Source organism: Paramisgurnus dabryanus, chromosome 7 (genome assembly GCF_030506205.2).
Source record: "Paramisgurnus dabryanus chromosome 7, PD_genome_1.1, whole genome shotgun sequence".
Taxonomy (NCBI): Eukaryota; Metazoa; Chordata; class Actinopteri; order Cypriniformes; family Cobitidae; genus Paramisgurnus; species Paramisgurnus dabryanus.
The window spans coordinates 9,155,120-9,171,385 of record NC_133343.1 but is presented as its reverse complement, the minus strand read 5'-3'; the positions used below and the strand labels follow the sequence as shown (position 1 = coordinate 9,171,385).

Here is a 16,266-nt window from a genome sequence, read left to right as displayed (position 1 = left end):
ACTATGGGTGGACCCCGTAACATTACATTTAATCAACTGAAAGATCTAAAACATTTTCTAAAATATCCGAAAATGTGTTTGTCTGAAAAAACGATGGACATATGCAACTCGGACAGCTTGGAGGTGAGTAAATCATGGGTTTAATATCATTTTTGGCCAAACTATCATTTTAATGTCTAATCCAACATTCATTCGAATCAAAATTAGACTGCTTGTATCAGCAAATATCAACATAAATCCTATGCCCAGTATCAAATATAAATGTTTTATTCTTCCAAATGGTTCTTTACAAGGTCTTGTACATCAGATAAACTAATTTCATATATTTAATAAAAAAGATCAGACTCTGGCATTTAAAATGAATCCAAATAACCATAGCTCTCTGATCATCAAATATAATCTGTACCAAAGAGCCCGTAAAGTAACGGAAACTTGTCCAACATGAAGACAGTCATACAAAGCAAAAAACTTCAGTCCATGGGAAGGACAAGTTTCTTTCTGAGGGTATATCGAGGTTCGGGCATCTGCTTGCAGCCTTTCAACGTCTTAGTGCTCACTTCAGAGTTCACCTTCGTCAGAATGGACAAGATATCCTGTTTTCTGTTAGAAAAGCAAACATAACATTAATCAGTATTTTCTGTTGACCTCAACACTTAATATCATGTCCAAATGTAAGCGAGTTTTAAACTATTTTGACTCTTTTTCGATAGATTAAGCAATTAGTCTACGGTGCACATCAGTGCCTTAAACTTCTGAAATGAGTGTGACTATAAATAATAGGCGAACAACAAACAGTAGTAACAAATTAAACCAAATATATTGGTTATAAAAAGATTAAACATTGCTATTACTATGAAAAAAAGCGTACAATGCAACACTCCGTATGGGCACCTATGTACATTCACCGTGAAATGTGTTTTTAGTGCTAATTTAAGCTTAAATGGGTCATATGCATTTCATGTTTTCCAAAAATTTGTACCCGAACTTGAAGAGACCCGTGAATGTGCTACCAGCTTTAACTGTTGATCTGTTGTTTAATTGTACATTTATTACATGAACTTGTTTTTTCAGAGGCGTTGCAAACATTTTGATTACACTTAAACAAAATATACTGAATTATTGTGTTACTTGTGAAGTATTATTAACAAAATGAATAGAAATGTTAATAATATTATAGAACGTTTCATCGGGTGCACGTGCGGTGACGCGATAAGCGTCTGGTCCGAGCTTTACTTCCGGTTTCTGTTTGTTTAATGGTCTGACTAGTTGCTGAAACTGAACTCTTAAACAAATACCTCGTCGAAAATAACAAATGTTTAGCGTTCCCATGTAATCTACGTGTTGTTTATTATACTTGCTATATAAACTACTTTAAAATGACTTTGTTGTTATTTATTCTTCACAGAGTTTTCCCAGAAGTTACGTGATGACCACGAAAGCCGCTTGTTTATGTTGTTACTGCTGAAACGGTCTATAGTAATTATAATTTATGGTTTATTGTTAATTGTTTGATATGTTCATTATTCTGGTTGTTTCAGCAATTAAGCAAATATTGAATGAAACTTAAACGTTTGATTTATAAAACATGAAAGAGAAAAATATTTTTAAAAACCTTTGCATCTGTACTGCATAAGTTCACCACTAGGATTTAAATAAACTTCCATTTATCCCATTTCAAACCCACCTGGGGCAGAGATCCTCCAGTTGTCTACAAAGCTCCTGAATATAAATGGATCCCTCTGTGGTGTGACGGTAAGATTGGTAATCCTCTACTGTGGCCATTCCAATCAGCAAATCAGCTTCTATAGGGATACTGTAGGACGCAACCTTTTGAGCATCCTCTTCAAATGTTCCTTCTTCTGTACTTTGCTCCTCTCCATCCGCCATCCACATGGGTTCATGGCGCTCTTTACCCTGGCAGGCTTGAATGAAGAAAAGCTTAGGCTTGTTAGCCAATGTGCGGCATTTAGCTGGGTGCTGCGTGAGCTCACGGATTTCAACCAGCTCGCCATCTACACCGAAGACAGCACCTTTCTCTCCATGGGAGAGGACACAGCACACGAAAATGTCCATTTGAGAGTGATCCTTTTCTGCAAACTGCTTCACCACTTCGACCATCTCTGAGGCTGTCAGATCATCGTGCACAGTAATCTCAAAATGCATTTTCTTAAATACTCTCTCAAGTGATTCTGAAATAAAAGGATAACGATTAATATGTTTTATTTTTATAAGAAATACATTTGTCATTAGTAAAGTAACAGAACTGTGTGGAATACCTTTGTCTTTATGTGTGCCTTTTCGGTTCCCTAATTTCTGAATTTTGGACATTTCGAAGTTGTAATTGTTGATGATTAAACAGTGTCCTACAGGTCTATGGCTGATGGGATAGTAGTCCTTACATGAATGCAAAGCACATTATAGTGTCAAAATTCAAATCGCTCTCTCTTGGTTATACAGGAAAAGAGTTACTATACAAGTATGTTGAAATGTATATACTGTATAAACAGTTAAATGTAATCTTGTTTTTTACCTCATCATTTGTGGTTGTCTGTTCCTCAATCTGTGAATCAGTAGCAAGAGAGGGTCTCCTAACTTAAAGCATAATGAGAGAAAGAGAGAGAGAGAGATCAGAGAGAGAGATCAGAGAGAGAGAGAGAGAGAGAGAGAGAGAGAGAGAGAGAGAGAGAGAGAGAGAGAGAGAGAGAGAGATCAGAGTCAAAAACACTGTTTTCTGGTGCAAGTACAACAGAAAAAGTTTAGCTGACAATGCTTTGAAACATTAAAATGAATAGTATAACTTACGTCCACTCATTTCTGTCTCCATAGACTGTATTAAATTCAGGTTGTGGAGAGATGAAAAATAGCAGGTATTTTAATTCAAAATAAATCCATTTCATGTATTCATATTTCATATTTTTTAACATCAATGCTTGACAAAAGCAGGGACATTATAACACATTTTATGATTCTCACATACATAAATGGGAAACATGGATCAAATCACCAAAAACACATCTTAAAGCACACAACTGAATGCTATTGTAAAACAAAATGACTATTGATGAAAACTTATCTTACATTTGTAATACTTCTTTCAGGATAGCTGGGTATGAAGTGTTCCTGATTAGACAATTCCTGTAGAGGAGGTCTGCCCCCTACTGGACAAGACAAAGCTGTGGTATTTTAATTGTAAAACATGTCAAACAAATTACGATTTACACAAAAATAAAAAAATAAAGGAAAAAAGGAAGAGAAACGTATATAATTAGTAACCTTGTTCCCGATCTCTTTGCGTGTTCCTGAACTTCTCTATTCTGTCAGCCAGCTGTTTGTCACATTTGTCCAGAATATCTTTCAGTTCATCCAGGTTGTCTTCTCCAAGCTTCTGTTGCTTTTCCATCTCAATAATAATGTCTAGAAATGACTGTATGACACACATAAAAACACTGTTTAGTGTGACCCATAATTGTGTAATACTTGTGATATCCAATATGGTCATAAAGCTGGGATTACAAATACATTAAATTATTCCTATACACTTTCCTATACACAGAACATTACAGAAAATATTTTTATATAGTGTTGTTTTGGGTTTACTGTGACTGCCTCTTCTCAAGCTTTCAAAGAGCATATAAAAGTATATACTGTACTTAAAAGTAAAGACCCTCGAAATATACAGCACGAGTTGTGTTAAAGTGATAGTTCACCCAAAAATTAAAATTCATTTTTTTCATCCTCATGTTTTTGAATACAAAAGAAGATATTTTGATAAAGTATGGTTAGCACACATCTGAGGCTGAATAGGCTAAATAAACACGACAAGCCAAATCAAGTTCAAAAAGGTCCCCAAGTCATTTTGCATCACTGAATCCATTGAATTACATAAATACAGGAGCAGCATAGTGCAGACTTTATTTTACATCACTACCTTTTGAAAGTCTTAAAGGTGCACTCTGTAAACGGACAAACTGTTCTACAAATGGCATTTTTTTCACTATGCTGTCTTAGGCGATGACAATTTTTGTCCTGTGGTGGTTACCGTAGCATCTCTATGCATTTCGAAAAGTAGGGGTGAGCTGTGGACTAAGCTATTTGTTGCTTTTAGATATTAGATGCCCCTAAAATCTACACACAGCACATCTAAATTTACTTCCAGGCTTGATATAAATTCTACATTTGGCTTGTTGGACACCGCTTTCTTCAACTTACAGTACATGTTTCAAGTTTTGCTTTTGGAAGATCCGAAAGAAACTTCACAATACGAAGGTTTTCTTCAGTCATGTCCTCAGACAATTGAAAAAGCATCTTTCTGTAATGAAAAAAAAAGAATAATGCAATATCAATAATTTAAAAAAATGTACCATTTCCCAAAAAACTACTTAACAACCACTATTGACAATTCTGTCTATCTACAGAAGTAGATACATACTGTATAAATCTAGTTGAACACCTGTTAGGTTACATACTGCAAGGATGTGATTTTTCCGTATAAATACAGATTTCTGTATTTTTTGACCTTGGTGGGATGACTTGTCTAAATCCCGTAAATCAGAAAATTTGTATTTTTTTGAGGGTGGGGGTATGCGCACTTCACCGTCATCCAAAATGTATCGCTCCCTGACATTAGTTTGTTCAACTTTATGCAGCACTGCAAAAACTAAAAGGCAGGCGACATCAAAGTAAAACAAGAGTGATTCAAGAAATCATAAGTCATCTGCTTTCGAAATCGCTCTCGCATTACTTTGTTTTCATCCTCCTTTTCTGCATTCTTTGTCATACACATGCTTGTTGAAGATGCTCAGAGTGAGTACATTCGGGGTGTAAAGTCATCCATTGAGTTAAGACACCAAAGTTGTAAAACCTTATGACTGTAGAATTCTGAGAAGTCAATGATATCAATTAAAACAACACATATAGTCCCGACTAGCAATGAAATCCATTCAAATCGCCATCCAAAGTCACGCCTCTTTCAAAACACATGAACACGCACAGATCAGACGGTCACATCTCATGTCTCATTCACCAGTGAGAAAACTTTGCAGTACAAATTGAAAAACATTACCAAAATAACCAACATAAACAACTGGTTTACATTGGAATTAGTTAAAGCACACTTTCGGTTAACTATATCGTTACGATAATCCGTAAACGAACACAAATTTCATAAGCAAGTAAGCAACACAACGTTTTATCAAAGTAGAATATCTGAACCCATCTCAATCCAAACATATCGCGTACCTACTAAGGCTGTAGCTATCGATTATTTTTGTAATCGAGTAATCTGGCACTGAATCGATCGATTAATCGGATAAAAATTTTGTGTGTGTTTTTAAACAACCAAAACCAATAATGCATAACGAAGATGACGTGGCTGTAAAATGATCAAGCATTTGGCTTTTATTTCTAAAAAACCGAGTTATTGACATTTGGCTCCAAAAATAAGCCTATTTATTTCAAATTTTACCCATTTAATGTTTATAAGTGCCAGTGCCAACAATTAAGCAATTTAATTTATTAACATGCACAGCAGACTTCATGCTGTAATCTAGCCCTGATATCAAAGTAAATATCTGGTTTATGTACATTTCTACACCTGCAGCATTTACTATTAGGCTACTAACAAATAATATAATTTCTGGGGTGAACCTTTTTGCTATGGTACGTGTGTGTGTGTGTTCAAGTGCACGTATGTTTGTGTGTGCACGCGTGCTGTGCGTGAGGAAGGGTGAAACCCCAGTCAGACCAGTTGCTTCATTGCAGTTTGGTACGGCAGAAATACATACATTCATTTTCAATAGAACGCAGCATTTGGTTTGCAACACTTGCATTGCGGTGCATTTTAGGTGAAGCCTCTGTTTGAAAAATCACAACATCACATCCCGGTGTATACAGTGAATGCATGCTGAAATTATTGTTGCGTGGCTACATAAAAGTTATGTGATGCATTGCGCGATTGGTCTGACTCATGAGAGAGACGCGATGCATGTGCGTGTGTGTGTAAAGGGGTTCTTTTTTAGGCTTTACTCTCTTGCAATTGAACATGAATATGTTTACTACTTAAAAACATCAAAGCTAAACATCATATCTAGTCAAACCGCATAACAGTATGGGAATAAAATCAGTGAACATCAATAGGCTTAGGCGGCTACGTTTCCTTGTTTCATCGACGCTTGGTGAAACAGCATGGAGTGGATGTTGTCGGTTCAGAGGCTTAATGTAATGTAATGATAAGAATGTAATGATGCAACTATGCTGTGCCAACTATATTCAAAATGTATCACGCGCTATGATGTGCTTCCTGAACATTGAACAACAGTCCGTGTGAATCAGATCCATGCGCGTTTAGTGCGCGTCATAGGAATTTAACAAGGCTTCGAGGCAGATGTTAATTTGGGTTTTTGCTCTTTGCTGATCCAGGCAGTTTTGCTGTTGTTGTTATAAAACATGTCTTGCGTGAAGAAGCTGCGCGCAGTGGCATTCAAATTACGCTTACGGATGAGGGACAAAAAAGGCAACGTCCGTTCGTACAGAGATCTATGATTAGTTGAACATTTTTTGATCCTACGCCTTTCACAGATGACATTAATTTTTTACAAATAAATTTAAACAACTTAACATATTGATTGCTATCAGGATGTGAGGAGACTTTAAACCAGCAAAAAAAAAATTCTGAATCAAAATAGATACCCTACCTTTAACTTAAAGACAACAGAGAAAGACCAAATGCCCCCCAAAAGAATAATAATTTTTAAATAAATGCAACTTATAGTCCAGTGCAACTTTAACTTATATATATTTTTTCCCCTTCATGGCGCATTTTTTGACTGATGCGACTTATACTCCGGAGCGACTTATAGTCCGGAAGATACGGTACATGAAATCATTTTAATAATAATCGCTCAAATAAGCATCATAGCACATTTTCCGGACTATAAATAAAACTTTTTTCATAGTTTGGCGGGTATTGGTACTTATAGTCAGGTGTGACTTATTTTATATAAACCAAGAGAAACCATTACTCCCTTAAGCCAGGAGAGTCCGCTCTATGCTGCTCTTGTATTTATTTATTCAATTGATTCAGTGATGCTAAATGACTACGGGACCTTTTTGAACTTCATTTGGCTTGTCGTGTTAATTTAGCCTATTCAGCCTCCCATGTATGTTCTGTATGCTATTGTGTATCGTGTAAATAACTGTTAATGTTACTTTAACATGTATGAACACCTATTCAGCCTGCACTTCTGTGCTATTGTTTAGTTAAATAGCTTGCCTTTCCAGATTAAATGTCAGTTCTTGGCTTGGCTTGGATTTTGTGAAATCATTTTCTAAATAAATGCGACGTATAGTCCAGTGCAACTTATATATGTTATTTCTGACTGATGCGACTTATACAAATGTTTCAATAAGTGATTTTAGACTATTTGAGCGCCAAAGATGCTAAAGTGAGCTGTGTTCACACACAAACTCAAATGGACACAAACTCAAAAGCGCACATATGGAGAGGCGTTTCAAAAAACCGGCAAATACACAAAGTAGATATACACAAAATTATCTCGTAATACTAGAGTCTTGGCAAGTATTCTCATAAAAACAGTTCTTTATTATAAGTGAACAGTTTAGAAAGAAATCAGATGTGACAGCATATGGATCCTCGCCTATCCGGTACCCTCATAATGAATCTGCTTATGTTTGTGTCATTTTGTTAAAGGGGACATACCATGAAATTCTAACTTTTTTCATGTTTAGGTGCTATAATTGGGTACTCGGTGCTTTTATCAACCTAGAAAATGTGAAAAATATGAAATATGAAATTATTGCAGATGTAAAATAGTAAGGGGATGCCACTTGTTACAGCTTTGCACATTTATCAACACATGTATTTAAACATTGTAAATTGCTTACATTTTACATTTATTAGCCAAATTGCCCAACAAAATTAAATAAATATAATGGTTTGTATTTTTGTGTATATGTATGTTATTGTGTGCATTTTGTTTTTGCATGTGGAGGGGCGATTGTGTTGTGTTCCTTCCTTGTTTTTTGTCCCTGACTAATCACATGCCTGATACTGTAATAAAAGATTCGAAAGAGCGGCTATGATAGATCGCTAAACAATCTACAGTTCACATAGTTTTCTTCATACCTGTACGATGATACACGCTTATAGTCATCATGTGCCAGATCATGCTCCACCTGCTCTTTGGACGTGTTTAGGATCTTTAGCAAGTCTAGGCGTCGAATTGTGATGAGAAGCTCAGGGATAAGCAGCCCCTCATCGAGTCCCTGCTCCTCAAGTCTTTGAAAGAGATCTTTGAAATCAGTCACTGTCTCCAAACGCTTCTTCTGAACTAGGTCAGTGCAGAGAAACTTAAGCTGAGCCACTTCACCTTTCTCCAGGTCCTCATCAATCTCAAGAAGCTTCTGAAGATCCATGCTGAGCAAAAAATATCAGGAAATGAAACAACAAAGGACCAAAGATTATTCAAAGAAATGTAATATCAATGATACGATCAAAAACTTTAAAAGAAACTTGTTATTGTTTGATGTGTCTTCCTGTAAGCATGAGTCATGTAAATGTAATTGCTCACAATAGCTGTAAAGCAGTGTGCCTGGGATCCACTAGAGGATTTAAAAAACATTTTAAAAATAGACTTGAAAAAAATAAAGAGAGTAGAATTAAAATAAGCTTGTCTTAAAATGACAGTCTTACAATTCATCTTCTATAATGAATATATATTTCTCGAGTTGTCAAGCACTAGGACATTTTATTGGGTAGAAACCGTGAACTTTTCTTCAAAAGTTGTGGACATTTGGTGGACCTTGAACACAAGACTGATCAACTGAGGTAAAAGCTTAATTTAATAACTTAAGGTATATTTAATTTATTAAAACATATCAAGAAATTAACTTAATAGAATTAAATGAATTAATTGTCGACATACAAACATGTACAGACATGTCACATGCCCAAGGAGTTTCTATAACGTCAATAGGCTACATGACGTTTGAGCTAACTTACTAGCAGTAATTTACATTAAAACGGCATATGTAATACATAAACAAAATTAAACCATGATTCAAGTTGATTAATCATTGCATGTAGCACTACACTGGTTTATGTCACTGCTTGAAAATACTTATTACTTGTTGTAAACAACGCAACAAACAACATTAGCTGAGTGTGTCGATCGCTAGTTCGCTACAATGTAACAGCGATGACGTAACTTTAAAAATCAACTAAAATGCTTAAAACTCATCTTACCTTTTATCATCCAATTCAAATCAACTTAAAAATATGAAAATAAGTCCGAGTAAAGTGACCAAGGCGGCGCTTATCGACATACTGCGGTGTCTTCTACTATCTTACTTTCGGTTTCAGGTTCAAAAAAGAGCGGCGCCCTACCGGGCGTTTCCTGTTTGAACCAAGAAAAGACACGAGAATTGTGATTGGTGCACAAGTTGTCTTGCAATTTTGGGAAAGACCTTGAGTCATGGAATTTTTTGGGAAAATCTATAGTAATGTTAATATCTTTAATTGTATCGCCCAACACAGTTTTCCCATTTGAGGGACAATATTAGTTAGGGTATAGGGTTGGGTTAGTTTACATTGTTGTAAATTTTTGTAATATGCTTATGACCTGCGAATGTAATGCTTAGTTAACTAAATAAACCAGGCTTGATGACGTATGGAGCCTGCATATGCGACCTTCACAGGCTGGATTGAGAAATGGCCATAATACTAAAAGACCAAACTACATTTCCCACAATGCTAATTGCATAAAGGATCAATTAAACAGCAAAATAAGGTGAAAATTCTGTGCATTAGCTGTTTAAATGTCGTGGATCTTTTTCTCTAATTGGTTATAAACTTATACAAATGCAACAAATACTTTTAATGTTAGTACAATAACATAGCACAATATATATCATTACGGCAAAGGCAGCCTTGGGATAAAAGCTTTATTTTATTTTATAATATTTCTTTTAACATTACTGATACATAAAACACATCAATGGTTAGGATCAGTCATCCAGTATTTAGGGAATTTTTAGACTTGGGAGTCTTCACAGGAATTTCCTGGAGGACTGTGAGAAGCAAAGGGTGCGAAGAAGTCACGAGCAAATGAGAAGACATCTGATGGTTTTCTTAACAGCAGGAACTGCAGAAAGTCAGCCATTAAAGCTTTTAGCTCCGGGTGTTGCCTGACGTAGATGGAGTAATCTGCTTTGAGTTCTTCCTGTGTCATGAATAAAAACAAATATATATAGTATATTTTACACATATACGTATATCCTGTACATTTGAAAATGTTGAGTTATTTTTTATAAAAAAATTTAAAGGTGCAATGTGGGACTTTTAAAAGGACAGAAATGCATACATACATAATGAAGTTAGTATAAGCCATGTTTTGGAATCTATTCAGCTGATCTCGGCATCTGGCAGAACCACTAATAGCATAACCCATTAGCATCACGCTCAAAAATAACCAAAGAGTTTCGATATCTTTCCTATTAAAAACTTGACTCTTCTGTAGTTACATCGTGTACTAAGACCGACGGAAAATTAAAAGTTGTGATTTTCTAGGCCACTATAGCTAGGAACTATACTCTCATTCTGATGTAATAATCAAGGACTTTGCTGCTGTAACATGGCTGCAGCAGGCGCAATGATATTACGCAGCACCTGAAAATAGTCTCCTTGCTAACTTTTAATAGCAGGGAATTACTTTCAGGCACTGCGTTATATCATTGCACCTCCTTGCAGCCATTGTATGGCAGCAAAGTCCTTGATTATTACGCTGGAATGAGAGTATAGACCCTTTTACAGTTGGTAAACAATGTGACGTATTTGTGTGGGCGGGGCTTAGCTGGATGCAGAAAGATTCCCCTCAACGCTATAACAGACGGTAGCTAGCGAGTTTTCTTAGCTTTAACCATAGCTGTCGTCGTTTTTTTTTTGTCTGGCAGTGGCAGCAGGTATCCGATAAAACTTCAAATGGCCTGTTCTCCATCGATTCTGGTAGCCAACAACACAACAAGACGGCATTTTAAAGCTCCTTGTGTAGCCGACCCTGTGTTGTTTTGTATTAGCCGCCTCCAGTAAGTTTTCCGTTTGTTTTGCCTCCAGCTAGCGCCGTGACGTATCTGTGACGTCCGCGCAAAAGGGGTCTATAGTTCCTAGCCATATCGGCCTTGAAAATCGCAACTTTAAATTTTCTGTCGGTCTTAGTACACAATGTAACTACAGAAGTTTTCATTTGAAAAATATCGATACTCTTTGGTTATTTTTTAGCACGATGCTAATGGTCTAATCAGATTCAATGGATTATGCTACGCTACGCTAAGAGTGGTACTGCCAGACCTGGAGATCCGCTGAACATATTCCAAAACTGTAAAAATCAAATAATTAACTCTAGGGTAGCTGGAAAATTAGGATATTTTCAAAAAAAGTGGAGTGTCCCTTTAAAGGCATTGTGCACGATTTCGAAAAAATGCTTTGGAAAAGGGAGTTGGGCCGACTACCAAAACACACTTGTTGCCAATCAGTAGTAAGGTGCATGTCTACCAAAGGACACTGTTGCCTGGGTTGCGTATGTGTTGGACGGGTCTATTAAAAGGTTCAGATTCAATTGGTGTAAGGCGTGTTTGTTTAGGTGATTTCAAATGTCAGGCTTTCAGAGATCATGGACCCTGCCTTTAAGTTTTATGTGACATCAGTTTAATGCTTGAGAACAGATAACGGACACCTTTCTGTCTAGAAACTTTGAGTTAAGCTCCATGTCTTCTTCCCAGATGAGTGGCTTCTTCTCAACAACAGGAATCTGGTCATTCTCCACTGAAACAAAACAAACTTATTCAATTTACTCACATTATATTTTGAATGTAGATCAAAAAACTGCTTATCACAAAAGAGCTGACTGCAAAGTGATAAAGTCTTCATACCTCCATCATGCAAGAGAGGCAAATGTAGTAGCGTCATCATAGCAGGTGAACCCAACTGTGCTCTGCTTGCTAGATGGCTAGGTTGTAAAAATATTTAATTAAAAATTAACGTAATCCATTTTAAATCCTATTCTGTCTTAGTTGAGAATATTTTTAAATAAAATGTTTTTACCCATCAGACAGGAGGTAGGAGTGCCAAGTTAATGGGATTTCATTTGCAGAAGAGACAGTCCTTTCTATTCCAAAAATATTGACTAATTCTTCCCCAATTTTCTGTTTCTTCCAGCCGAGAGCTCTCTGTACCAAACAAAGTGCATCACAAAATGAAATAAAGTAACATAAAGGCTGCAATTTAAGCAATAATCTCCCTGTCAGAAAACTTACATAGGTTGACTTTGATATCACAGTATCTGCATCAAATGACAGAAACGTCAGGTTTTCTGGAACAATCTTCTGTCGAGTCAGTATGCGCAGGATCAGAAAGTTGGAAGCCTCAGATACAAAGCCTTTTAGAGAGATTAGTGGAAATGTGTGGGTTTGGGTCTTCACTCCCTATAGAATTTGTTAAAAGAAAAGCATTATTGTGACAAACTGGCAAACAGGAAGTAACAAGTTATACCAACAAAGTTTGAACAAGATTTTGCACAACACTCACCTCTTTATCTGAGATTATCCTGTTTACCACTAGCTGATCATCTTGTCTTATCATTTGTACTTTCCGATCCAGCATCTGGTTTTCTAACTGAAAAATGTACATTACATGTTATATTTGAAATAAGGTTAAAACATATGGACTTAAAAACAGATCTTAAAACTTTATAAGAAATAAAGATACCTTTACATATTCATGTTGATTCTCTTCCAATATTTCAAGCCTTTCAGATATATAAGCTGTTAGCAATAAAACATATTAAATATGAATTAATTAATATTACTTAAACATCATATGTGCCTTACATGCCTAAATAAATAATAAGGTGAAAGCTCACCAACAATTGATGTGCCACAAGGTACTTCATCAATCACCCCATGACTGCTGGCATGGAGCAGAAAGCAGAGCTCTTCATTGTAGCTTGCCCTAGAGACACTGATAGAGAAATCTCCCAGTTCTCTGCCCGACTCGGACACAGTCACCAGCGAGTCCGCAAACAAACATTGGTCCAGATCGCTGGGTGCTGACAGTGAGAGTAGCCAAGTAAATTTAAGTCATGTATTGTTTCAAATATGGGACAATATTTACTGATGATTTACAAAAATCTGACGACACAAGCAAATAGTGGTAACACTCCATTATAGCCTTACAAAATTATATATATAGCTAAATATTTTTGTGACAGTGATCTCTCTTAATTTTAGGTATTACAAACACAATTGTTCATTCATGTTAGATCTTTGCATTGAATAAATGTAAAAAAAACTTAATTAACTACATAAGTATTGTTCATTTGTAGTTAATGTTAACACATACACTGAAAGGAATAGTCAATTTTCTTAAAAGAAAAATCCAGATAATTTACTCACCACCATGTAATCCAAAATTTTGATTTCTTTCTTTGTTCAGTCGAGAAGAAATTATGTTTTTTGAGGAAAAAGATTTTTCTCATTTTAATGGACTTTAATAGAGCCCAACACTTAATACTTAACTCAACACTTAGTTTCAAAGGACTATAAACGATCCCAAACCGAAGCATAAGGGTCTTATCTAGCAAAACTATGTCATTTTTGACAAGAAAAATAAAAAATATGCACTTTTAAACCACAACTTCTTGTCTAGGTCCGGTCCTGTGATACGCCAGCATGACCTCACGCAAAACGTCATGACGTCAAGAGGTCACAGAGGACGAACGCGAAACTACGCCCCAGTGTTTACGAGTGTGGAGAAAGAGGACCATTCCAACGTTGTTGTATGTGGAATGATACTAATTAATGTCTTTGTGTCAGTTTATTGTTTACAATGGTCCGCAAATGTGCGTTTTATATATGTAACACGTGACCTCTCTAGGTCAATACGCATTTACGTTAGGTTATGCTGGCGTATCACAGGACCGGACCTAGACGAGAAGTTGTGGTTTAAAAGTGCAATTTTTTTTTTCTTGTCAAAAATGACAATCGTTTTGCTAGATAAGACCCTTATGCCTCGTTTGGGATCGTTTATAGTCCTTTGAAACTCCGTTGAAAAAAACTGTTAAGTGTTGAGTTAAGTATTAAGGGTTGGGCTCTATTAAAGTCCATTAAAATATGAAAAATCCTGCAATGTTTTCCTCAAAAAACATTCATTCTTCTCGACTGAACAAACAAAGACATCAACATTTTGGATGACATGGTGGTGAGTAAATTATCTGGATTTTTTTTTTAGAAAATGGACTATTCCTTTAAGTGCTGTCCATAATAAATGATGCATAGGAAGGAGTCGTGTATTTAAAGAGCACCAATTATCTGATTCACGATTTTACATTTCCATTGGTGTATATTAGTACATTTTAACGATATGCAAAAGGTAGGCTACATACCACAAAGTAAACAATGACGCAAGTTATCGTAAATCTCTTTTCTTGGACTACAACAAACACACGGGCTGCATCCGAAAACTCTAAATTTCTGTCTTTTGAGGCAGCATTCCAAGGCAGGAAGGCATCAAGGCATGTCCTAATCCAATGTTAGGTTAACTTTCTGACTCCTGAGATACCTCCATCGTCCTGTCTCACAATTCTATGCGTGTGTGCGCATGCGGAATGTGATTGGTTGAGCCTGGTCGAGTTGATTGCATTTCTACCGAGCAATTAGTATTGTAGTTTACAAATATGTGATTAGTTATCACAAAGGCGCTCTGTGTTTATATTTCAAACACGCGGCCTATGAAGTGTGTCCGAAAGCATTTCTCTGAGCTTTCTTCATGCCTCCGAAGTCATTGCCTCATGAGGCTGCAAGGCAACAAGATAGCTGCCTAAGTTTTGGGACGCAGCCACAGTTTGTAGGCGACAGTTTACATCCTGGGATAGGTGATGTAGACAAAAGCGAAATTATCATAATTCCTCCCACTTTGGACTCACAGCCTGTAACTCCTGTTAGCAACCAAATCTTTCAAACATTGTAAGGAGCGTCACATTTCCGGCTGACGTCAGGGGTATTCAGACCTATCACAACGTACAGATTAGCTGGCCAATCAGGGACAGTTTTGTACAAAATCTATGCGTTTCATGAAAAAAGGAAATCTGAAGCTACAAAAATGTACGGTATGTGGAAAATTATTTGTTTTTTGAACCAAGAACCACTCAAACACATTGAATTATATGAAATACATGTTTTAGCAATGAAATAGGTGCTCTTTAAATCTCACTGTATTTGCATGGCTATCAGGCCTGCTAAAGTTATGTCATAATGAAAACCAGTCATTTAACTTGTATACAGATAAGAAAAAAATATATTAAAATTTCATTGATTACATGTGCTTTCAATCGTTTACACGTTCGATGTTATTAACAGATGATGCTGACCCAATCCCTTAACTCTTTTACTCAGGCAAATTAGTAATTTGCTTAATGTCAGTCATGTTTAAATTACTCACCAATGTTGTTAATAAACTCTAGTGCATTAACTGAAGCTTTCAGTTCTTCTGTGTCACTCTGGGTTGTTTCGCTGTCCTCCATGTGTCTTGAAAAGTGCGGATAAAACCAAAGGGAATCAAAACAAACTATATATCATATACATATAACTTCGCCCTTAAAGTTAATATGGGTTTGTTGTCTTTGCTTATGTATTCCTATTATGCAACTGTATGTCTTTTATAAAAGCCCCTCCCCCTTGTCAAATGGACAGACGCTATCTTGCTAATGCTACTTAACAGCAAAAAACAACGAAATCAAACAAATGTTCCAATGTTTCAAAATGTACAAAATGTTTAACACGACAGGAATTAAAATAATTTACTAGCAGGAACTACATTAAGACTTCTAATCATTTTATTTAGGCTCTACATGCATTTTCGTTAATGCCGTAAACTTATTAGCATCTTTGGTTTCCACGGTAACGAAGCAGTCAGATCTACCGTAAACCTTCTGATATGCGCGGTGCACACTTACATGCGCGTGACAATTTGCCAAATATACATTATATAGATTTTAGTGCGTAGCAAATAGTTTGCAAGTACTGTGAAATACTAACACGTAGCGAAAGTAATGAAAGTTGTTGCCTGACAGACACTGGAAATCATTAAAAATCACATCAAAACACAACTCCTTGCATTTGAGCTTTTCTTCATTCATTACTCTAAGATAATATTTACTGCATTTACTTTTTCAAGTTACAATGATTTGTGATGTACCA

The 16,266-nt window shown here is 36.1% G+C and overlaps 2 protein-coding genes across 4 annotated transcripts; both read right to left on the bottom strand.

Annotated features, from left to right (window-relative positions):
- Positions 1-251: 251 nt before the first annotated feature.
- casp8 (caspase 8, apoptosis-related cysteine peptidase) lies at positions 252-9,406 on the bottom strand. 3 transcript variants are annotated; one of them, XM_065240143.2, is made up of 10 exons: positions 9,263-9,406; positions 8,144-8,434; positions 4,210-4,309; positions 3,274-3,424; positions 3,079-3,173; positions 2,803-2,827; positions 2,531-2,592; positions 2,277-2,394; positions 1,685-2,189; positions 252-600 (listed from the first exon to the last, which is right to left on the bottom strand). In XM_065240143.2, the coding sequence occupies exons 2-10, from the start codon at positions 8,431-8,433 to the stop codon at positions 471-473; spliced, it is 1,476 nt and encodes a 491-aa protein (XP_065096215.1). In that variant the 5' UTR covers position 8,434; positions 9,263-9,406; the 3' UTR covers positions 252-470. The 3 variants fall into 3 exon arrangements, with proteins under 3 accessions (XP_065096215.1, XP_065096217.1, XP_065096218.1); XM_065240145.2 differs by having other exon boundaries at positions 3,079-3,158; XM_065240146.2 differs by having other exon boundaries at positions 3,079-3,155.
- A 566-nt stretch (positions 9,407-9,972) lies between these two features.
- Positions 9,973-16,118, bottom strand: catip (ciliogenesis associated TTC17 interacting protein). Its single transcript, XM_065240334.1, has 9 exons — positions 15,509-16,118; positions 12,933-13,118; positions 12,779-12,834; positions 12,599-12,685; positions 12,328-12,495; positions 12,116-12,240; positions 11,944-12,020; positions 11,748-11,836; positions 9,973-10,238 (listed from the first exon to the last, which is right to left on the bottom strand). The coding sequence occupies exons 1-9, from the start codon at positions 15,588-15,590 to the stop codon at positions 10,050-10,052; spliced, it is 1,059 nt and encodes a 352-aa protein (XP_065096406.1). The 5' UTR covers positions 15,591-16,118; the 3' UTR covers positions 9,973-10,049.
- Between the last annotated feature and the right edge of the window lie 148 nt (positions 16,119-16,266).